This window comes from Lichenostomus cassidix, chromosome 3 (genome assembly GCF_008360975.1).
Source record: "Lichenostomus cassidix isolate B80296 chromosome 3, HeHo_3.0, whole genome shotgun sequence".
Lineage (NCBI taxonomy): Eukaryota > Metazoa > Chordata > Aves > Passeriformes > Meliphagidae > Lichenostomus > Lichenostomus cassidix.
The window spans coordinates 79,325,172-79,348,688 of NC_139483.1; the positions used below are offsets into that span (position 1 = coordinate 79,325,172).

The window sequence follows — 23,517 nt, forward strand, 5'->3', positions numbered from 1 at the left end:
ACCTTCGTTATTTAAAAGAAAATGTAACTGCCAATAAAATATATGGGTATGTTTATGTAATATGCTTGTCTTGCACGTTATTTTTACGGCTCCGCGGTTATTCAACTTGTACTCTATAGGCAGGATGCTCCTCTGGAAGGCACCGGCTCCCCCGTGCTCTTCGGGATGTCTTTTCCCTCGCCTCGCCGGCGAGGAGGGCGGGCGAGCGCGGGGGAGGGAGCCGGGCCGGGGCCGGGCAGGCACGGCGTGATGCCGCTGCGCTGCCGCAGGCGGCTCTGGAAATCTCGGTCAGGAGCCGAGCAGCGCAAACCACACGGCCCGGGATCCTCGGCATCTGCTGGGAGAGGGGCCCTTGCCAAATTCCGTCGCTCTGGTATGAAGTTTGGCTGCGCCTGGGATGACCAGGAATGTCGGGGGGTGGGGGGTAAAAAGGCTGAGAGAAAAAAAAATCGGGAATGAATGGCAGCGCGGAGCTGGGTGCCCCGGGCGCGCATCTGGGCACGGCAGGAGCGGGAGGGGCCGCGGCCGGCACGGCGCAGGGAGCCGCGCTGCACTTGTTGCCTCCCCGCAGCCGCGCGCGGGAGGCTGCGCTGCGCTGCGCTGCGCTGTGCGGATCTCCCAGCGCGGGGCAGTGCGGGACGGGACGGGACGGCAGCGCCGGGCGCTCCGCCGGCGCGGAGGGGCGGGCGGGAGGGCGGCCCGCGGGTGCGCGGGCTGTGGGCGTGCCGGGGGCACCGCCGAGGCCGGCCATGCAGATGGCGGGGGCGGGACGCGGGCGTCGTGACTCGGAGCCCCGGAAGCGCGGAGAAACCCCGTATAAAAACTACTGGGGACCTTTCCCGGCCAGAACTACGAAAGCTCCGGAGACGGCGGCAGCCTGCGGCGGCAGCGAGCGGGGCGGCCTCTTGGGCGGTGCGGGGCGGCCTCTCCGTCGGCGCTGGGCGGCATCTGCCCCGGCGGGAGCGCGGAGAGCGGCGCAGGCAGCGGCGCTGCAGGTCGGGCACCTTCCTTTATCCTGCTGCACCTCCTGGCTCCGGGGGGCATTTTCTCCCACCCCACCCCCCAATTTTATTTATTTTTTTAATGTTAATCTAATCAGTAGGTGTGTCCCCCCCGCTTCCCCGCTGGAACAGACAGCCGCGGGGGAGCGAAGCTCGGGCGCCGGGTGCACGCAGCTGCTGACCGCTGGCTTTTCCTCCTCTTTTGCCAGGCGCGGAGGGAGAGGGGCCCCGGGGGGCCGGCGGGGAGCCGGAGCGGTGCCTGGATCTAGCCCGGGGAGGCGGCGGCCGCTCACCATGGCAGACGATGAGAAGGCCGGCGGTAGCCCCGGCGGGAGTTCCGCGGGCGGCGGCGAGAGCGCGCACTGCAACGTGCTGAGCTGGGAGCAAGTGCAGCGTCTGGACCGCATCCTCAGCGAAACCATCCCCATCCACGGCCGCGGGAACTTCCCTACGCTGGCCATGCAGCCCCGCCAAATCGTCAAGGTGGTGCGGAGCCGGCTGGAAGAGAAGGGCATCGGCCTGCGGGACGTGCGCCTGAACGGCTCGGCCGCCAGCCACGTCCTCCACCAGGACAGCGGCCTGGGCTACAAGGACTTGGACCTCATCTTCTGCGCCGACCTCAAAGGAGAAGCCGAATTTCAGACTGTGAAGGACGTGGTCTTGGACTGCCTCTTGGATTTCTTACCCGAGGGGGTGAATAAGGAGAAGATCACACCTCTCACCCTCAAGGTAAACCTGCTCTCTGCTCAGCCGCCCGGAGCGGGCAGGTGTGAGCGCCTACTTGCAGGGACTGGGCTCCTTCCCCCTGGGCATAGAGAGGTGCGCTCAGGGGCGCAGCTTCCCCCACTCCCCCGTGACCCACGGGAGCCCTGAGCGATTTTTTCACCCCACGTTTAAAACCGAGGAGGAGTTTGCCGGGAAGCGCCCTGACCGGGGCTCTTCAGGATTAATTAGCTTTTTCTCCCTCCCGGTTGGTTTGCTGGGAGCGTTGCTTTACATGGGGCGTGTGCCAGGCGCTGCACATCTCTCTCGCAGTCCATCTCGGCGGCAGCTCGGTGTGCCGGACCCGGTTCCTGGGCGCAGGGGGAGCGTAGATGGATTTAACATCTGCAGAAAGGAAACCCCGTCTGCAAGGCATGCTTCCAGGTGTGCTAAGCGCCCCGGTGGGGAGGCGTATTCCCTCCTCTAGAATACACTTCGCTTGAGTTCATTAGGCTGAATGCCTTTCAGCTTTTTAGAGGTTTTTTTTTTTTTTTTTTAAATATGGGGCAGATTTGTGGAACCTGCACTGATAGGATTGAGGGGAATGAACACTTCCTAACTTGCTTTTGTGGGGAGTAGAGAGAGAAGTGAAAACCAATTAGTAAGATTTCTTCTCTGATAGTAGTATGACGTTTTGCATATGGGTGCAGGCATATTTGGCAGGTGTGCCATGGACTTAGTGTGCAGATGTATTTAGAAGTGACTGAAAGAAGCAGTGTTGCTATATGCTTCCCTTGCACGACACAGTCCTAGCAGAACACCCTTTGCTGTCATACCCTTACAGTGACAGCATTTTGAGCTCTCACATTAAGCACTTACTCTCTGGTTTGTATTTGCAGATTCCATGAAATCTTTTATGAAATGCAAGTATTCGGTGGGAGGGGGGAGCTGGGAGGGGATGAGAAAATGCAGTGGAGGGGGAATTTCTTGTATCTTTGCCTTGATTTGCTCATTTTGTCTTTCTAATTATAGGAGGCTTATGTGCAGAAAATGGTAAAAGTATGCAATGATTCAGACCGATGGAGTCTTATCTCCCTGTCCAACAACAGTGGCAAAAATGTGGAGCTGAAATTTGTGGACTCTCTGAGGCGGCAGTTTGAATTCAGTGTCGATTCCTTTCAAATCAAGCTGGACTCCCTGCTGCTTTTTTATGAGTGCTCAGAGAATCCGATGACTGAAACTTTTCACCCAACTATCATTGGCGAGAGTGTTTATGGAGATTTCCAGGAAGCCTTTGATCACCTCTGCAACAAGATAATTGCCACCAGAAACCCAGAAGAAATCAGAGGAGGTGGCCTTCTGAAGTACTGCAACCTTTTGGTAAGGGGCTTTAGGGCAGCCTCCGAATCTGAGATTAAGTCCCTGCAGAGATACATGTGTTCGAGGTTTTTCATTGACTTCTCAGACATTGGCGAACAGCAGAGAAAGCTGGAGTCCTACTTGCAGAACCACTTTGTGGGATTAGAAGACCGCAAGTATGACTATCTCATGACCCTTCACGGTGTGGTCAATGAGAGCACAGTGTGCCTGATGGGACATGAGAGGAGACAGACTCTGAATCTGATCACCATGCTGGCCATCCGGGTCCTAGCCGAGCAAAATATCATCCCCAATGTGGCCAATGTCACCTGCTATTACCAGCCAGCCCCATACGTAGCAGATGCCAACTTCAGCAATTACTATATTGCCCAGGTTCAGACAGTGTTCCCTTGCCAGCAGCACACATACTCTACTTGGCTGCCCTGTAATTAAGGACCGAAATTAGTAGAGCCGGTGGGGAGAACATTTTCTAAGATGTAGGAAGGGGCGACGGGTCCCTCTGAAATGGGGTGTTTTGTGCAATGATGATCTGCTCTAGTTGTCAAGCTTGGGAAAAGCTTGTGGTTCTTCTAATAAATAATGGGAGCATGATCAAGAAAGAGCCCCAAAATAATTGGATCCTACCCCAGAGCACAAGAGGCCTGTCATTAAAAGCAACCAGCTTCCCCTGAAATAAGTGAGGGAGGAGTGCTTGATGACAATATGGGTTGGCAATATCTGCTCCCATAGCTTTGGCATAGAGAAGGTGGGAAAGCCTTATTTTCTTTTATTTTTCTTCTTACTCTAGAATGGGATCTGCAAAAGGGAGAATATGAAAGAAACAAAACAACAAAAAAAAAAAACAACAAAAGAAAAAACTTCACAAAAAACAATTCTATATATATTCAGGAGTTAAAAGTTAGAGGCATAAAGCAGAGATAAGCTGAATAAAATTGTATATTGGAATTACTGCATTTGGGGCTTGCAGCAAGTGCCGTCTATGGATTGACCGTGTAGAATGTATAGCTTGCTTGACTAGAATGCTTTACCAGAAACAGCTTGCTCCAAATGAACAGTAGTGGATTGGTACAGTTATAAAAACAGAAACACGTACGATGACAAAGTCCATTATTTCCAGCTGTGTGCATGCCTCACATTTTAAAAATGTGAGAATGCTGGAAAACCAGCTGTGGCAAGAAGTATATACTCAAGGACCAAAGATTTCACAAATAAGTTATCCAAGCAAAGAAGATACAGTAGAGTATATATATAAAAATATATATATATGTAAAAGGAAGAAAGATGTTCCTATATTTGTACGCACCAATAGTAATCAAAAGTGCCTGATGCCTTCATAAAATTTGAAGTGAGAAAAAAATATAGTTTTGTGGTTTAACCATGCATTTTGTTTTGTCAGGGACACAAGGATAAAAAAAAAGCAAACCAACCCATAAGCTTGTGAATAAGTGGTGGAGGAAATGCCCTATTTTTTTCTTGGCAAATACCTGTATAGAGTTAATGTTTTGTCAGTGTGCTATTATCCTAGGTACGTGTGTGTATGTGTGTATATATGTTTGTGTGTGTATATATGTACATGTTATCAGTGTATATCTATATATATACACACACAATATATATTAATGTGGTCTAGGAAAATGTAGCAATTAAGGAATGTTTAAATAAAGTACTACTTGTTTTCCAGTTTGCAACAGGATGTCATAGGACAGTGGGCACCTTGCAGTGAAATTTTAACCCACACCTGAGAAATTTGGAGTAAATGAACCAGTCAGGATTAAGGTGGGATTCAGATAATGTCTTTGGTTGCAAGAACAAGGATTACAGTAATTCAGTGGGTTGCTTGTGAGCCATAATAATTCCACAGATGGAGAAACATATGACTAGCTGATTTTTTTAAACTGTTCTGTACTGTAATGCCATTTTGACATTTAACCCACTAATGTTGTGACTGCATACCTCCATGATGTGTAATTCAGTGGAACGTGGATCAAAGATAGGTTTATTTAAACCCCCTGACAGCTAAAGAATATTGTATTAGTTGGTGATTTGAACACTAATTGTTAATATTTAAAGGAGTATTTTTAATAGAATGCATTATGCATTCCAGGACCACTAGAATTTAGCAAATGTGAAATGAACCCTTTTTAAGAGTGTTGCACGATTGCTTAAAATTATATTTTATATATATATTATATATATATATTTTTATGCAAATATTAAACATCTTTGATCTGGTTGTCACACTGCATTTACAATTTTAGTACTGTACTTTATTTAAGTGGAATCACTTTACATTGGAACAATAACTATTCACTTTCATTTCCTCTCCCGAAAGATCAGCAGTGGGGAAAGAAACCAACCTCCGCTGCTGTTTTCACTTCAGTGCCATCTCTGAAGGTGTTAAATTCTTTGTTGGGCTTTGAAAACCTAATGACTAAGTGACACTTGACTGATATTTTGCTTTTTCTTTCTGAGGGGAAAAAAAAAAAGGGAATTCAGGCTTTTGAAGGAAATCCGTCTGTGCCCTGCCTGGTCACAGGCCCAGTCTGGCGTTGGAGTCAGGGGCAGAGAGAGGGAGAGGACTTGTGTCCTGGCAGTGTATTTTCCCTATGGAGCGAGTAAGGTACATCTATTTTTGTTGCGCTTTGTACTTTTCACTCTGCAGGCACTTTAATAGGAACCCGATTTGTTTACTGAAGCACCTTCCCTGTGAGTCCTTCAGGAAACTTAAAAGCTGGTCCATTGCCATTCCTAGCATTGACGTGCAGACTTTGTCCCCACCTTCCCTTGCTTTGGTGCTGGCAGCAGCCTCCCTCTGGCTTCTTGTCCCAGCGAGGTTCCCTCCAGCCCCCTGCAGGGTCCGGGCTGGGTGCTCCTGCCCCACTGGCTCCCCTTACCTCCTGCTCCTGGTTCGCTAGCGGAAGCGAGGGGAGGGCTGGGGAAATAGGATCAGCTGGTAATGTGGTATGTCTTCTCTCCCACAAGTATTTGCAGCAAATAAATGAGTCATCCTCTCTTTAAAAGGGTTTGAGAATCTATAGCTGTGCCACAACCACAGAATGCTGATAATACATGACAGTGTGTTGTGTTGTTTTCCTTTGAAGGACCCTTTTTTTTGCCATTGCTTGAAAGGAAGTTTTGAATTACTTCCTCTCAGCTCAAATTTTATTATGGGTTAGGTTTTTTTTTTTGATTGACAGCAGCTAATTACCTTATAGTGCGTATAGCAGGGCTCTGAGCTAAACTGCACCTTTTGGCATTTGCATTTTGATACATATATAATATGTTTTTATATATATTATATAGGTATTCCAGATCTATTTTACATATGTTAATGATCAAGTAGTGGAACTGGTAGAGCTTTGTTTTATTTGTGACTGGTAGTTTAAAATGTGCCTGGTGTTAGAGGTGGGAAGAAGGCATGAGTTCAGGCCAAGAGTAAAATAAGAACTCCTTTTCAAAGCTGGTTTATTTCAGTGGTTTGCACACCTTTCCCTCCATAAAGTCTGACTTCTTTTTAACTGTTTTTTCCCCTCCTCTTCAGCACACTGGTACTTTTAAAGTTAATAACCCCGTTCTTGCTTTGTAGACTTCATCTGTCCCATCCAATCAGCTGTAAGGTTAGAGCTTCTGCTACAGGAGACAGTGCCCCTTTTAAAGAGCTGAACTGATTAAAGACATTGACCTGATTACAGTAAAACTGTTTGCCACAGCTGAATTTCCTGCTAACCAACAGGGCACTAAACTTGGTTAAATGTAGTGATCGTGGAACAACCAAGAGCTTTTAAATGGGATTTTTTTTTTCTTAGATGTAGCTGTCCTGCCAAACGCAAGAACATTTCTTCTAAAAGTAGAAGGGCAATTAGAAGACCAAAAAGATGGTATTTTTCTAGTTTCTTGTATTGCACTTAAAATATTTTTTATCTTGCACAAGGGCCTTCACACAAATCCTCTAAACAGCTCTTATTAAATGCTTGGTTTGCATCACATCAGAAGCTCCTACCGGTTCAAAAAAGGCGCTTTTTTAAATTGAGAAAATGAAGTGTGTTAGATAAAACTGCACAGAGAAGGAAAAATTGTATTTGCATATTCAGCTCCTATTTGAATATATTCTTTTGTATGGTTTTCTTTATGCAGAGAATTTCCCTTGCAAGAAAGAAAATCAGTGTACTGTTTTGCTGTTGTAATAGTGGTTTGCTAACAAAATAAATAGTAAAAACAAAAAAAGCCTGCAAATTTCAAGACAGCTTGGCTAAAGGCACTGCAGGCTCCTGCAGTCTGTAGGAGTCTGTGCAGATTTGCTTTCCCTCAAATTTCCTTACAACTGTTGCCTTCTGCAAGGCATCCTGTTGCAGCAAACTGCTCCTTGGATTGCTCTTTTGGAACATTTTGACTATAGGCTTTGTCACAGACAGAAAAAGAGCTGATGGAAAACAGACTCTAGAGGGAACAGATTGTGAATTTTGTTTACAGCATCCAATATTTGGATTTTTTTTGTAAATAAAAAGAAGTTATTTTTTTCTATTGATTTGTGTCTGCTGTCTTCCGTGTCTGAAATAGCTCTGGCCTGCTCCTACTGAATACCAAGTTCGCTTTCATTAAAAAAGGACAAGGGCAGCACTTTTCTGAGAAGAGTAGCATTCAGCTGCTTTCCGATTGGAGCACAGAACATTTTGAAAAGCCCTGCCTCATGCCAGCCGAGTTTGGCTGGCTGTACTCAGCTGCAGAGGAACCTCCCCAGCCACTGCCAAAAATATGCACTCCAGCACTGGTCAAGCCATGCAAATGGTCTGAAACATGAAAAGTGAAACAGCGCCAGGGCAGCCTCACACCCTCGCTGCCCTCCCAGTTTAGATTGTGGGATGGGGATTTTGGGATGGCTGTGATCTGTGCACCACAAACCACCATGCTGGCAGTAATGTGGGGGTCCTAGTACCCTTGAGATATATTTGGTAGGGGCTGATATCTCCACCTTACCATTTTGGAGGGTCCAGGAGGCAATGGTGTGCTGCTGCCTGGACAGAAAGGTGGTGCCAGCTGTGGTGGGTGGGGTGCTGCAGGTCCTGAAGCTTGGGGAGCTGCTGGGGAGAAGGGATGCACATGCCTGATTGATTCAGCTGCTGAATCAGTCCAGTTCTTCCTGCAGATTCAATGTTTACTCTTCTTCCCTGCCCTACAATGCTGTCCTTGTCAGCAGAGGTATTTTCTGTTTTCTGTGTTTACAGGAGAGATGCCTCAGTAATGAAGGCTAATTTCCTCAAAAAGCACTTCAAGGGAATATAAAATATTAATTTACAATGCTCGTGGTAATACTTTTTCAACCAGTGCCTCAGACTGACCCAAATTTGAAAAACATTGGCTAAGCCTCTGCAGTATGTAGCTCTTACTAGGCTCATTCACACACGGTGCTGGTCTTGGAAGTCTCAAACTGGCTCAGTGGGAGCATGAATATGCTTATTGTAATGATGAGTGAACCTGTATTCCTCTGTAAAAAAACCAAACAAACAAGCCGGTGAGACTGCTCATTTTTCCAGGCACAGGAGCAGCCCCCATGCCGGGGTACTTCTGCAAAGTACCTCTTTTGAAATCAGCCTGGCCAGGAGGGGGAGATGCACTCAGCATCCCTGCCCATACAGCATCGCCTTTCCTCCCATGATACTGCCAGAACAGGGAGGGGCACGTGGCCTAACCGTTCCTCCTGTTAACTTGCTCAGTTAGAAAATATTTCAGGCAGTTTGACAAAGGCAACTACCCACAGACACAGATGGAAACTGGGGGATTGGAAATCATCTAAATCCAAATGCCTTTTCTTGTCTCTCAAAATCCAAGCCCAGATGGACGCTCTTATGCTTTGGAGTGAGTTAATTCCCATTTCTCTCCTTAAACTTGGGGGGATTTTTTTGAGAGCCAGTTGAGTGTCTGGAGTGTTGCACATTGTCTTTCCCAAACCGAGGCGTAGTGTGGTGAGGACACAGCCAACTGAATACTCACTTTAGACTGTTGTGTTTTTCAGAAGGGAGGAAGCATTCAGTACTGAAGAGGAGGGAGGGCAAAAGCAAACTGGGACAATGGGAATCACCTGAACAGCAGCACAGTGGAAAGCTGGAGGACATGCTCATAGATTACAGTAGGAGAGGAGAAATAGCTCAGGTCTTTAACTTTTGCTCACCCTGCTAAAATGAGTCAGCTCAGAGAAGCTGTCACTTATCAAGATAAGTTACAGTCTGCGGTTTCCCTTGGCTGCAACAGCACATATTTATTTTATTGCCATAAAAAAGTTACGCGGGAACCCCTTTACCCAGGAACGAAGCTGAGTTTCTAGTTTTCATAGACTTATTTAGATTGGAAACACCTTTAAGATCATCAAGCATTTACCCATCACCACCAAGTCTACCACTAAACCATGTACCTAAGTGCTACATCTACATATCTTTAAATACCTCCAGAGATGGTGACTCCACCATTTCCTTGGGCAGTGTGTTCCAATGCCTGACAACTCTTTTGGTGAAGGAATTTTTTCCTAATATCCAATCTAAACCTCCCCGGGTGCAACTTGAGTCCATTTGCTCTTGTCTGTGAAACTTCTGCAGAGAGTTTTGTAAAAGTTGCATGCACCTTTTTCCTTAGTGTTTTTGTGGATCTAGTAATGCTTTCCTGAAGCTGTCTCCAAGCAACCTCATCCCTTTTATTTGTGTGTTTTTCGTAAAATTCAATGCATGTGGCTATATGTACTTAGGTAAAGCACAGCTATACACTGCTGCATTGGAGCTGGTGTAGTTTTGCAACCATGCCTTGAATATCTATAGATATGTGTCAGAAGCAGCTCTGCAGTGGGGCTCTAGTCTGCATGTAAGGATCAGGAGCACAAAATCAAAATATGTATTTAGAGAAGAAATACTCACCCTTCAAAGCCTGATAAGCCATCGTGAACAGACTCATCTCCTACACCCTTGCATAGACTTAGGCTGTCCAGAATGTTTGTTTTGTGGATGCAAAATTTCACTATTTCACATGGCTGTTGCACCAGGATGTGCAATGACAATACTTGCCCTAAAAATTTCTTTTTCTCATTGTTTGGAAAAAGCCCTATGTCCTAAATACACACCTAAATATTGTGTGCACAACGTGGATATTCTCCATGGTAAAAATGTCCCTTAGATTCCCATAATGGCTTTGAGGGCATACATAAATTGCTGTTTTTCAAGAGGGCATTATTCTTAAACATACTTTTCCTTCTGTTGGACTTGGGAGTGAACAAGTTTTATGAGTGAACAACTCTCCTGAGTTTATTTTTTCTTCTTGAAGATGGAGAAATCCAGAACAGCCAGCAGTTTTAAAAAGTGAAACTCTCTGTATCTAACCTTCCCAGGGTCTCTTCTCTAGAGTTCCTTCCTTGAATGTGTAGGACAGAGTCCCTTCTAAAGTCACACCTAAAGACAGTGGACAGTGAATGTGCTTTGGAGACGTACAGCTCATCCTCATCAGTGTACGTATGTGGTCACCTCTCTGCAGTTTGAACAAAGGTGAGGAGGGGGTGCCTGGAACAGGAAGACAGGCATTCCTGAGGGACGTGTACATGGCTCTGAAATAATTTTCTCTCTGAGAACATGTTCCGTAGTAAACGTGCACTTGAAGTGGATTCACATGTCTGCAGTGACTGCATGGCCTTCATTTTAACTGCGACTCCCTTCCTTGGCTTATTCCCTCAATCCAAGACATCTGTGGAGTTCCTGCAGTACATTCTGATGTGGAAAGGTAATTGCAAGAAAACCTTTCTGTAATCACAACCAATCTTAATTTAATTTATGCTTTGAGGAAAATACAAAGCCACAGTTCTTTTGGTTTTCAATCTTTTGTCCTTGAGTAATTTCTCACAATTTCACTTCTGCACTGCTCTTCTTTGCTTGCTTCTCTGTTGCCTTCTCATCCTGATTCTTGCAGCAGAAGGAGGGACCAGCACCACATGTTCCTCTTCAGGCTATCAGTAATTCTGCTGGTCACTTGTGTTTGAGAGCCACTGATGAAAGGTTGGTGCTTGATGGATTGTTAGGTGAGGTTCAGCAAGAGGAGTGAAATGTCTCTGTGCAGCCAGGTGTCCTGTGAAATGCTCTTCAGAAATATTTCAATCCAAACTGTCCACTAGCAGTTCTTCATGACAGGGGAATTATTCATGCAGCCTTATACAGTTACTTGAACATCTCAAGAAGTGCAGAATAACAGTTAATTCAAAATTTAGCAAAACAACAATTATGATTAAATCAGGGAGAAAATGCATGACAAGGTACTCACTAAAAATGTCGGTATGCAAACTAGTAAGTGAAGCTCTTCCTCAGCTTGAAGTCTTTTATTTGGGTTTCAGCAGGCTGTTCATACACTTTGCAAGCCAGGCACTTGGATTTGGGTTAAATTACCCACTGAAGAAGCATTTGCATCTCTTGTTCCTCAATTTGATCTTTGTTGTTTAGGAAGCAAGAAATACATGATCATTGCTTGCTTTGCAATAGAGGTGTAAACTATGACTTGACTGATTTATGTAAGTGCTGTTTATACGAAAAACCCTATAAATGTCAGCCAGTGGCAGAAGTGAAACCAAGAGTTTGGATTTCCTTGTCACCAGCTGTGAATGGTTCTTTTACATTTTTTATGGAACTATAAAATTGAAAAGCATATTTTGTTTAGATTGAGCTTTCTGACATGCTTTTAATTTCTTCCTAACCATCTGTCACCAATAATGTCAAATGTTTAAGGTGGTATTTTCTAGTCTGTCAAAACCATTCTTGCATGCTTTTGCTGAAGTCATGGGCCCCTGTGGGATCACACAGAAGCATTTGTGCTGTGTGCTAGTCGCTTTGGAAGCAGCATCTGCTTTGTTGCAGCCATCATATCTCTTTACATGTGCCACATTTAATAAAGTTATTAAAAAGTCACAGAAGTTCCAAGAATTTGAAACTTAGCAGTTTTCATCCAAACCCAAACCCAGACAACCCCAGGTTTGTCACCAGGGTCTTACAGATGCAGCTTGCCACCTACCATTCTCTGCCCCCAGGAAAAATATCTGTATCTGATGATTACAGCATCTACCTTGGATCAGGCTATTGCTGTTGCTCTTATGAAGATGATGCATTTGGAGCAGAGCCTCTAGGTAATCTAATAAGAAGAAAGAAAAAAGGGCTTCTGGTGTTGGTAGGCACTACTGTCAATCTTTCTGAGAAATGCACACATGGTATTGGCTCAACACTGAACGTGATATGTTTGCTTCGTGGAGTTTTGTGGCAGACATATTTGCCATAGATCACCTGGTGTATTACTTGCATTTTGGTTGTCATGGGTGCACATAATTGACCAATGCACATGGAAATGCTCTTTAAACTCTGTTCTTTGACTGCTCAGAGGGTACTTTCTATAGCAGAAAGGTGCCCAGAAGATACTGTCCTCTGCTAAAAGCTCCATCTTTAGTGCCTGAAGACATTTTCTTGATAGCCTTTCCTGTGGGATAAAGATTTTTCATCATCACAGCAAAGCCCTCCCACAGCAGTGGGAACATCCATGAGTGACAGGAAGCATCTGATGAAATTCCAGCCAATGCACCAGACACCTGAGCAGAAGCTGTGGGATCAATAGACTTTTCCTTTGGCTTTAGCCAGTCATTGTATGCAGTGGTAGCAGCTGCTTCAGTGCTTGAGGAGGCATGCAGGGAACATAAAATGAAAGTTTGGTAGCTGAGCTTGACCTGAGCATTACTTGCTAGTTCTTTGTTGTTGAATGTTTGCTGTACAGTAACAACCAAAGGGCATGACCAGGTTAGGACCCATTGTACCAGGCACTGTGCAAACACCCCTGTGTGAGTCCTGCCCCTGAGACCTTCTCGGTGTGGAGATTTCAATGAGCTTATTTTTTCCTTTGGCTGTCTCACAGTAAGTCAATACATTTTCTTAAAAAAAAGAACAACAAAAAAGCAGGCTCTTGCTTTTCTGAAAAATGGGATATACACTGCAAAAACTGTTCCCAAAGAGGCAATTTCCGTGACTTATTATGGAATTCTGTAAATTTTTTTCACCTACTCAGCCTGTCATGTCATAATCTCAACTTGCCTTCATGAATAACTGAACTGAGTTGCTTTCTTAAAAAGCTGTGTACTAGATGTGATACTTTTTTGAAGTCAGTTCCATAGTCAGTGCAGACACAGGTGCATTTCTCTTCCCTTAATCTTGAATTGCAATCACTTTAGGAGGTAAAATGAAACAACAGTGGAGTAGTGTGCCACATTAAAAAATGACTGCAGAGCCACAAGCAGCAAACCTGCTGAAGAAACAGAGCCCCTAATTTGCATCTCTTGAAACTGAGCTTCCCCCAAATGATTGGGTGTCCTGCCTGGGCTTATTGCTTTTTATTTCTATAAAGGTGATACCACTTTTTTTTTATTTTTTTTTCTTTGGGCTGGCTACCACACAAATGCATTCGGAATTTCCTTTACAAACAAAAGTGGACCACTTTGTAGGGTTGCCTGTACCAGTCAACTAGTGAATCCACCTCCCCATAATGCTCACTATCATAAATCTACAATATCCCAGCCCTAAACTGAGAGCAGGAAATCATTACCCTGGGACACACAGTCTCTCTGAATGTGTATTGCCACCTGAATATATCGAATTACAGCGTTTGGAAAATTTCAATATGCTAAGAAATTAATGGACAAAAGTTGTTAGAAAGACAGTTTAATGATAGCAAACCACTGTATATAATGAGGTTAAGGGGAGGGGAGCCTAACAACAGCCCCTTCAGTAATTCAACAGAATATTTCAAACTCAGCTGTAAGCCTGTGACTATGGCAGCTGCCATGAGAGCTGTGGTCATGGTCATGGTCATGGTGTAGTCTGTGTTTTCATCATCATTCCCTATTCTCAGGGTTTATATTTCAGCTGTAAAACACCCATCAAAAATTAGGTGAGTCCACATATACCTTAAACCCACAGAAGGTAAGAAATTCAGATTTAGGGCTGGAGCTCCCTGTCCTGCCCCTCTGCCAGGCTATAGCATGGTGTTGTGCTGCCAGCTGGGAGAGGTGGCAGCCTGTGGACAGTCTCCTCTATGCAGCTCTTCACAGTAAAACTGCTGGCTAATATAAACTATTTCTAAATATATAATTCCGCCCCTTCCACCCCAAAGTATAATGTGGTGCATTGACAAAAGTTTGGCTCATGTCTCTGATGCTGTGATAAACATTATTGGGCATTTTCCCTTAGAGCTTGGCATCAAATGTAGGAACTTATTCAAACATGAACTGTATTTACTTTCTGAGACGCACATGGATTTCTAAATGAATCAATTTGTTAGGTATAGTTTAAATAACATGCCAAGAAAGACCAGAAGGATAATTTTTTAAAAAAAAAGTATTTAAAATATTGCTCATTTTGGTTGTGCAATAAACAGAAACATTCTTGTTTGGAAAGTTTAGGCTCACATCTATTTATTTTGCACCAGCAATTTTAAATCCAGCTTTTCCTAGACATAGTAAAAGCAAAAATTGGCAAGTCTAAACAAAACATCCACTGATTTTTCGGGAATCAGCTGCTTCACTGGTCAAAGGTATGGCCAGTCTGCTATGGAGAATGTCCCTCTCCTACTGGTCCAAGTTGACTTTCCCAGTGAAAGACCAGTGATAGGTAATAGCTCAGACTCCCTACACTGCAGAAGGTTGATATCATTTCTACTCTCTTCTTTGGGCAGATGATGGCAAAAATCACATGGACTGGTGAAGGCCTTCTGCCCTGTCCCCTTGAATTTGAAGGAGGCTTGCAACAAAAGTACAGCTTGCTACTTTGTTCTTTACTTCTCATCACCCCGAAAGCTTCGGGGGAAGAACCCCTCCTCAGTTTCTACAGCCCTTGCAGGACGCTGGCAAGAAGAGCCTGGAATGAGTGTGGTCAGAAAAAGGGTCACCACGCAGTTTGCCTCAACCTGTGCAGTAGCCATGGCATACACCTAATTTGCTGGACTTGCACTAAGGGAAAAGTGACTTATGGAATCCTTTTTCAATAGGTCTGGGTTATGCCAACTTTCTCTTACAAAGAAGAGCTGGATTTTGATGGAGCTGTAGGATGAAATGATGCTTCATGTAAGGGGAACCCAGGATATGGGATTTCACACACTGCTTGTCATGGGACCCAAGATGGCCAAGGTTTTCAGGCAGGCCTGCCTAGGCTCTTTTCTTACACTGAACATAGAAGACACTCCCCTTTCATGCCTGGCCCACACAGCGCTCCAGCAGCTGCCCTCACAGCAGCTGCCCTCACTGCAGCCCATGTTTCTCTCAGGCTGTCCTGATTTTGGATATATTGACCAGAGCAGCTCAAACACAACCCCTCCCATCTTTGCACCCAGTTAGGGACTTGAAATAGGAAATAACACCCCCTAGGGTGCAGGGAAAGAGACCATGGAAAATGGTGGTGGACTGGCATGCTGCAGAGCTGAGGGTCTGAGACATCCATGGAGGGCACCCCTGGTTATGGCCGATCCATGTCAGGAGTGGGGATGGTGAGTAAGTCAAGAGCTCAGTCAGCAAAACACTTTCTGGGTCTGGGACAAAACCTCAGAAGGCAGATGAGGACCAAAAATGGCTTAGGTTAGAAATGGAAATGAAAATGAATGGAAGGGATAGAAGATGGAGAAAATTGGTACTGAAACAGGGGATCTAATGATACTTTAAAAATTCATTTTGTCTGTCTTAGTTTCATTCGAGGCATTTTATTCCATCTGAAACAGAACAAATCATTTTATCATAAGTTATTTTATTATTTTAAAATATGCTTTTTACGCTAATCTTTAAAACAACATCAATATAGAAATAAAAAAATGTAATTTCTAGACTATAATTATATTAAGTCTTGTGAAATTGTGTAGTCTAGATATTTATTTCAATTGTGGGCTAAATATATTTTGAAATAGCAAATTTTTCTGACAGCAAGTGCATTTGTGCATGCGTGCACACATGTGGCAGTGAGAATATAATAACTGGATAATGCCTCTTAAGATTTTTGCTGCTGCTTTTAATTACATGATTTAAAAAGCAACTTAACTAAGGACTATTGAGCCACAGTTCAGTGGCTTCTGTGCAAAAGCAAGGCCTTTTCACTGGTTTTCTTGTGCTCAGAAGAAGGAAGCACATTCCAACAAAGCTTTCTGCAGGGTCTTCCTCTGCTCATCACCAAAACCAGCAGAGTTAGCATTTATAGCCTTTCCCACCTCCGAGGGGCAGAGTCCCAGGAGGACTATGAGTGAAAACTCTGCGGAAAGCTTCTTTGCTGTTCAGTCACTTTCAATTTACCTTGAAAGCCATAAAATACAATTCAGTTCATGCATCTAGGGGCAAAGCTAGAGCAAGTGTATGTTCCTCATTAATCTCTTATGGCCGAAACTTCCTCCTTATTTAGTCCTCATATATTATTCCTATTTATTTCCTCATCAATCTTCAGTGAGCTTCCTTTTTGCAGCAGGATGCCTGTATGAGATATCCTTCTTCCTTCTGTGCTAAATCCATGGGTTTTGACACTGAAATTTAATTTTTTGTGCCAAGTTGATTTTCTTCCAATGTGTCTTTCATTCATAAACCCTTGGTTATCTATTTTTAAGGGAAAAACCCTCAAACAAACCTCAGAGAATAAAAATATACCTCCAATAAATAATCTGGCACTGCTTCTGTAAGAGAAAGTTAATCCTCACAGCCATTATTATGTGTTCAGATTTTTTCTGTGACATTTATTAACTTCTCATGAAAGGCAGGGGGGATTTCTTTCCCCAGCGGACACTTCCCAGCTTGCTTTACAGAATTTTGGCAATAATCCACAAAAGGATGTCTGCTGTCACAAAGACCACATCATTTTTATCTTCCTGGCAAGAAATCATTGTGTCTGTGGAAGTGTTACCAAGGAAGTGGCAAAGATTTTGGCCTCCTCCCCATGATGCTGCAGACCTGCTGTGGACCAGCTTCTTTTCCCAGTGCTGAGCCATGTGGTTTGGGGAGTGCGCAGAAACCACATCAAGCCCTGAGAGTACCTGGCATGACCGTTGGATAGCTCAGCTCCTCCCAAGGGTCACAGCAGTTGTTGGGAATCTGCTGGAGCACAGCAGGATGGTGGGAAGGTAAAGCAGCAGAGGGCCTTTAGATAGTCTGTTTCTACACCTGGGCGTGCTCAGTGTGCAACTCTAAAACTGTCAGTACATGTGATCCCCTTAGCAGGGAAAATCATAGAGTCAAAGAATCATGGGATGGCCTCTGTTGGAAGGGACCTGAAAGGTCATCTCATTACAACTCCCCTGCCATAGGCAAGGACACCTTCCACTTGATTAGGTGGCTCAATGTTCCATCCAACCTGGCCTTGAACACTTCTGGGGATGGGACATTCACAGCTTTTCTGAGCAACCTGTTCCAGTGCCTCACTACCCTAACAGCAAAGAATTTCTTCCCAATATCTACTCTAAACCTACCCTCAGTTTGAAGCTGTTCCCCCTTATCTTATCACTACATGCCTTTGCAAAACATTTATCTCCATCTTTCTTGCAGGCTCTCTTCAGGAACTAGAAGGCTACAATTAGATCACCCTGAAGCCTTCTCTTCTCCAGGCTGAACAATATCCATTCTCTCAGCCTTTCCTCATAGGAGAGGTGCCTTCTAATCATCTTGGCCTCCTCTGGACTTGCTCCAACAGGTCAATGTCCTTCCTGTGCGGGGGACCCCAGAGATTCCAGGTGGAGTCTCACCAGAGCAGAGCAGGGGGCAGAATCCCCTCCCTCACCTGCTGGTCACAGTGTTTGGATGTAGCCCAGGATAAAATTGCCTTCCTGGGCTGTGAGTGCACATTGCTGGCTCATGTCCAGCCTCTCATCCACCAGCACTCCCAAGTCTTTCTTAGCAGGGCTGCTCTTGATCTGTCCATCCTCCAGCTTGCACTGATGCTGGGGGTTGCCCTGACCCAGGTGCTGCACTTTGCATTTGTTATTGTTGAACAACATGAGATTCTTGTGGGGTGGGAAGAGCCAGCAAGGGTGTTCTGCAATGTCCCCTTGCCCGAAGGCAGGATCAGCTGTCCTTAAACTCTTCCTTCTTGTGCAATCACAGCCAGTGCAAACAAATATCTAACATATTTTCTTGCAACAAACCCTTCAAGTTGGATGACATAAAATTGGTTCATGTTAGCTCCTTTGCCCTTAGAATCTTCTGCCCTCCCTGGCTGGCAGCTATAAGCAAATGTCCTACATTGCCTTGCCAGGGCCAGGCAGAAGGAGATTGTGCTGGGTTTGGCTGGGATAGAGTTAATTTTCTTCAGAGTAGCCACTATGGACTATGTTTTGGATTTGTGCTGAAAACAGTATTGATAACACAGGGATGTTTTTGTTCTTGCTGAACAGCACTTGCACAGCCAGGCCTTTCCTGCTTCTCACCCCACCCACCAGCGAGGATGCTGGGGTGCACAAGAAGTCTGGGAGGTGACACAGGCAGGACAGCTGACCCCAACTGACCAAGGGACATTCTACACTGTATGGTGTTGTGCTCAGCATGTAAAGCTGGGGGAAGCAGAAGGAAGGACAAGTCTTCCCAAGTCTTTAGTCTTCCCAAGTCACTGTTACGTGTGATGGAGCCCTGCTTTCCTTGGGATGGTTGAACACCTGCCTTCCAATGGGAATGAATTCTTGGGTTTTCTTTTTTTGTGTGCATGGCTTTTGCTTCCCCTATTAAACTGGCTTTATCTCAACTCATGAGTGTTCTCATTTTTACCCTTCTGATTTTCTCCCTCATCCAACTAAGGGAAATGAGAGAGTGGCTACATGGGGCTGAGTTGCTGACCAGAGTAAAATCATAAGACAGATTCATCATATTCCAAAGCTGTCAGATAATTAACATTTCCTATCTCAGACAAGCAGGAAACAAGGTGTGCTGAGGATGGGTACAGGCAAGGGATCAGTACATCTCATCAGGACCTGGCCAGGAGGTGAAGAGTGGAAAGATTTCTGTTTTAAAAGTTTATGCAGCAGACACAGAGAGAAATGATCAGCAGAGTGAAAATTTCGAGCCCACAAGTCTGGTTGCCCAGTGGAATTGCAGCACTTCTGAGCCTTTGAGCTGTCTCAGCACTGAATCTGGAAGAGAGTGGTTTAAGGTACAGGCCTTTTGCTTAAGGCAGTGAGAAAAAGTAATGGGAGAAGTGACATCAAATGTTTTTTGCCGGGTTTTCATTTCCTGATGGTGGTGTCGTGTGAGTCTCAGAGTGCAGCTGTCTGTTCGGCATGGCTGCAGCAGTCCCCGTCTGGCTGCAACAAGGAGGATGTGCACCAGTGCAGGGGTGCAGCACCTTCCACCTGGAGCTGCCTTTTGTCCAGGGGAAAACAAAGAGGTGGTGTAAAATCTAAAAGCAGAGGTTTGAGAAAGAGAGGCTAATTCTGGGGGAGACAGCAGTGATGAGACTTGGACTGATAACATCAAGGTGACTCATTCCTTGTCTGGATTTTTTGTTCTTTTGAACTATGTCAGTGTGAGAATTGGCATATCAGAGCTCAATCCTGAAGAATTGCTTCATGAATACAGTTATTGGAGATGGATACAGAGGATTTGCTTCCTGCATCATATCCTGCTTTTGAAGTTGCTTTGCAATGTCCTCTCTATGGTTTCACCTATATTGTACTGTGGATCCTTTCTTAAAACAGTAGCTCCTTAGATACATCCCAGATCTAGTCCTGATCATTAGCTCCTCCAAAATGGTGCAATAAATTCCCATTCCTCCCTTCCTTTGCACACTTCGCACTTTTTGTTGTTTTTCTGCCTTGAAATAATATTTTATCCTTTTCTCATTTTTTTCCATGCTACCCAGAACAGCTGAATAACAAGCCCTTCTCCTCCAGCTCTTTGCCATGCCCTGCATAGTGTTTGACGGTTTTGATGTGCCTGGCAGTTAAGTGTTCCTCTCCTATTTATGTTGGGGGGGCTACTGTTGCCCCAAACAGAATTCGAGGGTCTTTTGTTTTTTTGTTTCTTTTTTCCCACTTCCGCAGTGCTGTTTTGTGGTTTGGGGTCTCTTGCTGAAAAAGACTGTAATGAAAATTATTATTAGTCCATGAACAACAAAGTCCAGCTGCTGCACTGAGGAGTGGGTGCAGTTTATGAGGTGCTGCAGAGGCTCATCTATGACATTTCATATTACATTTTAACTTCTAGCTATATTGGGAGCCCTGGACATGCAATGGATTTTGTTTGCCTTCTGCTTAGATGCTTGAGTAGAGTTTGAAAGCATTTCTTGGAGCAGAATTAATTCGTTTCTGATACACAAAATCCACATTTGACCTGTCGTTCCACACACAGACTTTGACCCCAAGAATAAAATAAACAGCTACCTACTGAAAGATAACAGGTCTGTGGAATCCCATGACATCACAGAACAGGACTAAAGGATGGAAACTGTTGGAAGAACATCTCGATCCCATAAAATCTCTTTTCTAGATCTGGGCATTCTCTGCAGATGATGCTGGCTTTAGCGGGGAGTGTAGAAAATAGGATGAAAAAATAGCCAGGTTTTTATTGACACAAGTCTAATTTTGAGGGGCAGTTCTAATCACATGGCATTTTTTCGAAAAGGTTTGATGGAGGCTGTTTCCAGCGTCCCTGTTTCTTTGGCATGGTTATTGGGTGGCAGTTCAGATGTTACCTGAATGGGCCCTGTTCCCAGTCACTCTTCTCCTCTTCGCCTCTGGGGTCAGATTACCCTCTTGCTACATTTAACTCCCCAGAGATTTGTTCTCATCTTTAGGCCTTGGCTGCAAACAGTGCAGGTTATACATAAATTGTAATGAGAACCGCAGAAGTTTGCTCAGGGTAATGCAAATGCAAAATTCAATAGGTCATGAGACACCAAAAACCCTCACAAAAAACCTTTGAGAGCTGCCCACTTGTCTGGAGTTTCTACCAATAAAGGATGGCTTAAATCCCCCATTCCTTTTCAAGCTGACTACTCAGTAATATCTATTAACACTTTGCTGTACTTCACATCAGGGAGCTGGAGAGCCAGACTTTGTCACATCTGGAACTTCATGTGCTGTCTAGCAAATTCTTTTCTTCAAAGTGAAAACTGAGCTGAAAATTTCCTTTAGACAGCTGAGTGTACTGGAGAGTATGATATAATCCTGAGGTCTTAATAGAAAACTGATAATGGCAGCCTGTGGCATTACATAGGAAAATGTGAAAAACTGAACATCACTAAAATCTGTAAGTAAAAGCAGTGAGATATCTGAAAGAAAATAAGCACAAAACTGAAAGTTGCACTGAGGCCTATATTTGACTCTGTAAATTGAATCATACATGGTTATAAAATTGTCTAGAAATAACAAGTAAGAGTAGCATGTTGATGAGAAAATAAAATATCACTAAAAGCAATCTCAATTTTCAAGAAAGCAAGGAGAACTTAATAGTAAGAAAAACAGATCTGACCAATGATTTGCCATTGGCTTCACTGGGACCTAGAGTTGTTTTTTGCTCTGTAATTGGAGAAATTAAAACCAGTTGTGGTAACAGCACACTGCTCTCAGCTTCCTCTGTTCCTCACCATCAGACATGGGTGTCCAGCATACCAGGGCAGAGTTACTTGCAGTAGTCTTGGTAATCTCAGCTCATCCAAGATGTCCACAGTTTCTTTTGAGACAAAAAGAAAAGTCATCTGTGAGCAGCCTGCATTCCAGATCTCAGTGTGTTTGGTGCACAATTGTTTCTCTTTAGTTGTCACAATAGCTTTGGGTTCCTCTAGCCCCTGAGAAATATACATTAAATTTCTACACTCTTGCTAACCAGGAGTTGGACAAATCCACAGGATCCGAATATTTGACCCACAAACCGACTGAACTCAATTGGTTTTGACTGTTGTTTACTCTAAGTAGGACTGCTGGTTGAACTCCTGCTCTTACAGTGTTCATGCAATATAAAGCACATACTCCCTTATGTAAGATCAGAACATCTGGCATTTCTTCTCGGACTGTAGAGAAATAAAATCAAAGCACTGTGTGATTCTGTGGACTTTCTCCTGGTGATTTATTGGGTGAGATAGTGACCATCACCTGCCTCATGAATGGATACAAAACCATTTGGACTAACTTGTCATCTCAAAATCTGGATCTTTTTCTAGGGTTTATTTAAATATTCAAATCTTAACTATGCTGAAAAACTCTGTGTTATTTCTTTTTCCTTATGATCTCAATGAACTTAAAATCCTACTATTATGAAAGGAAAGAAAAAAAAAAGCAAGCAGATTTTATGTTTCCCTAGGATAGTGCCTTTAAACAGTAGCATTTCTAGGCTAAATTTTCCAGCAATGTGCTCCACTGTGGTACCTTAAGTTCCACATTCTGAGAAACTGAAATAAAAAGTTGAAGACTGCTCATATAGACATTATTTTTACCCGTTAAGTCACTGATTTTTCCACATTAATGACAGGATAAAAGATATCGGGCTTCAATTCAGATTATGACAGTATCTAATGTCTTTTCCACATACAACTTCAAACTAGGAGAAGACTTCCTCTCTTGTTTTCATGGGAATTTTGTGAATTCCAGTATGTATATTTTTCCAGCTGTAGTATTTTATTTGAAATTGGAAATTGCCAGTTGAAATATCACCTTTCCTATGGAAAAGTTGCTACTACTAAATCTTAGCAACATAAATTTATTTGAAGTACTCAAGTTTGAGGGTATCTACACATAAAGTAGTGTGCTATAACAACCCGAAATCATTCTCCATAGTTGTCAACACCAGGATCTTGGCTTCTTTCCCCATATAGAAATCCATCACTACAAAGCTGAAGGACGGAAGGGAGTGTGTTGCATCTTTAGTCTAAGGTCACTCGAGGTAAACCTTTCCTTTGTAAATCTGTCTTCTGACAAAAAACCAGCCCAGTTGAAGCATCTACCTGGTTTTCTTGGGAAGGATTGAATAAAAGGAGCTACTGCTATATTCACGGGGTTGACTTTTTATCCTCAGTCTGGAAACTGCATCTGGGGAAGCAGCTGACAATGGAAAATAATGGCCCATATGATACACTATGTACCACATACACAGTATGCAGTCTTTCCTTTTACAGAAAAGGTTTGTTACTACCTACAAAATGTAACCTAGCATCTCCCTATTCCAGTGAATCTGAAAGTGTGACATTCTTGAGATTTGGCCTCTCCTGTGCTTCTGTCATGGGGTTGTCTCCTTCTCCAGCTCCTCTGGTCCCGCAGCAGTAGCTCAGCTTTCTGTTATTGCCTGAAGCCTCTGGCTAGGCTGGCAAAGAAGTGATGTTTCTTCCCACTGCCAGGCTGGTCCAGCCTTGGCTCCCTGCAGCTTTGAAGTCTGGCAGGTTTCAGAGGTTAGCTGGTGCAGTCCACCATGACATGGGGCATTGTCCCCAGAAGCAGGGGTCTC

At 44.2% G+C, this 23,517-nt stretch overlaps 1 protein-coding gene across 2 annotated transcripts; it reads left to right on the forward strand.

Moving 5' to 3' along the window:
* The first annotated feature begins 215 nt into the window (after positions 1 to 215).
* On the forward strand, positions 216 to 7,608 carry TENT5A (terminal nucleotidyltransferase 5A). Of its 2 annotated transcripts, none has more exons than XM_085056443.1 (3): positions 216 to 373; positions 1,211 to 1,730; positions 2,736 to 7,608. In XM_085056443.1, the coding sequence occupies exons 2-3, from the start codon at positions 1,296 to 1,298 to the stop codon at positions 3,513 to 3,515; spliced, it is 1,215 nt and encodes a 404-aa protein (XP_084912569.1). In that variant the 5' UTR covers positions 216 to 373; positions 1,211 to 1,295; the 3' UTR covers positions 3,516 to 7,608. The 2 variants fall into 2 exon arrangements, with proteins under 2 accessions (XP_084912569.1, XP_084912568.1); XM_085056442.1 differs by lacking the exon at positions 216 to 373 and adding an exon at positions 774 to 995.
* Positions 7,609 to 23,517: the final 15,909 nt, after the last annotated feature.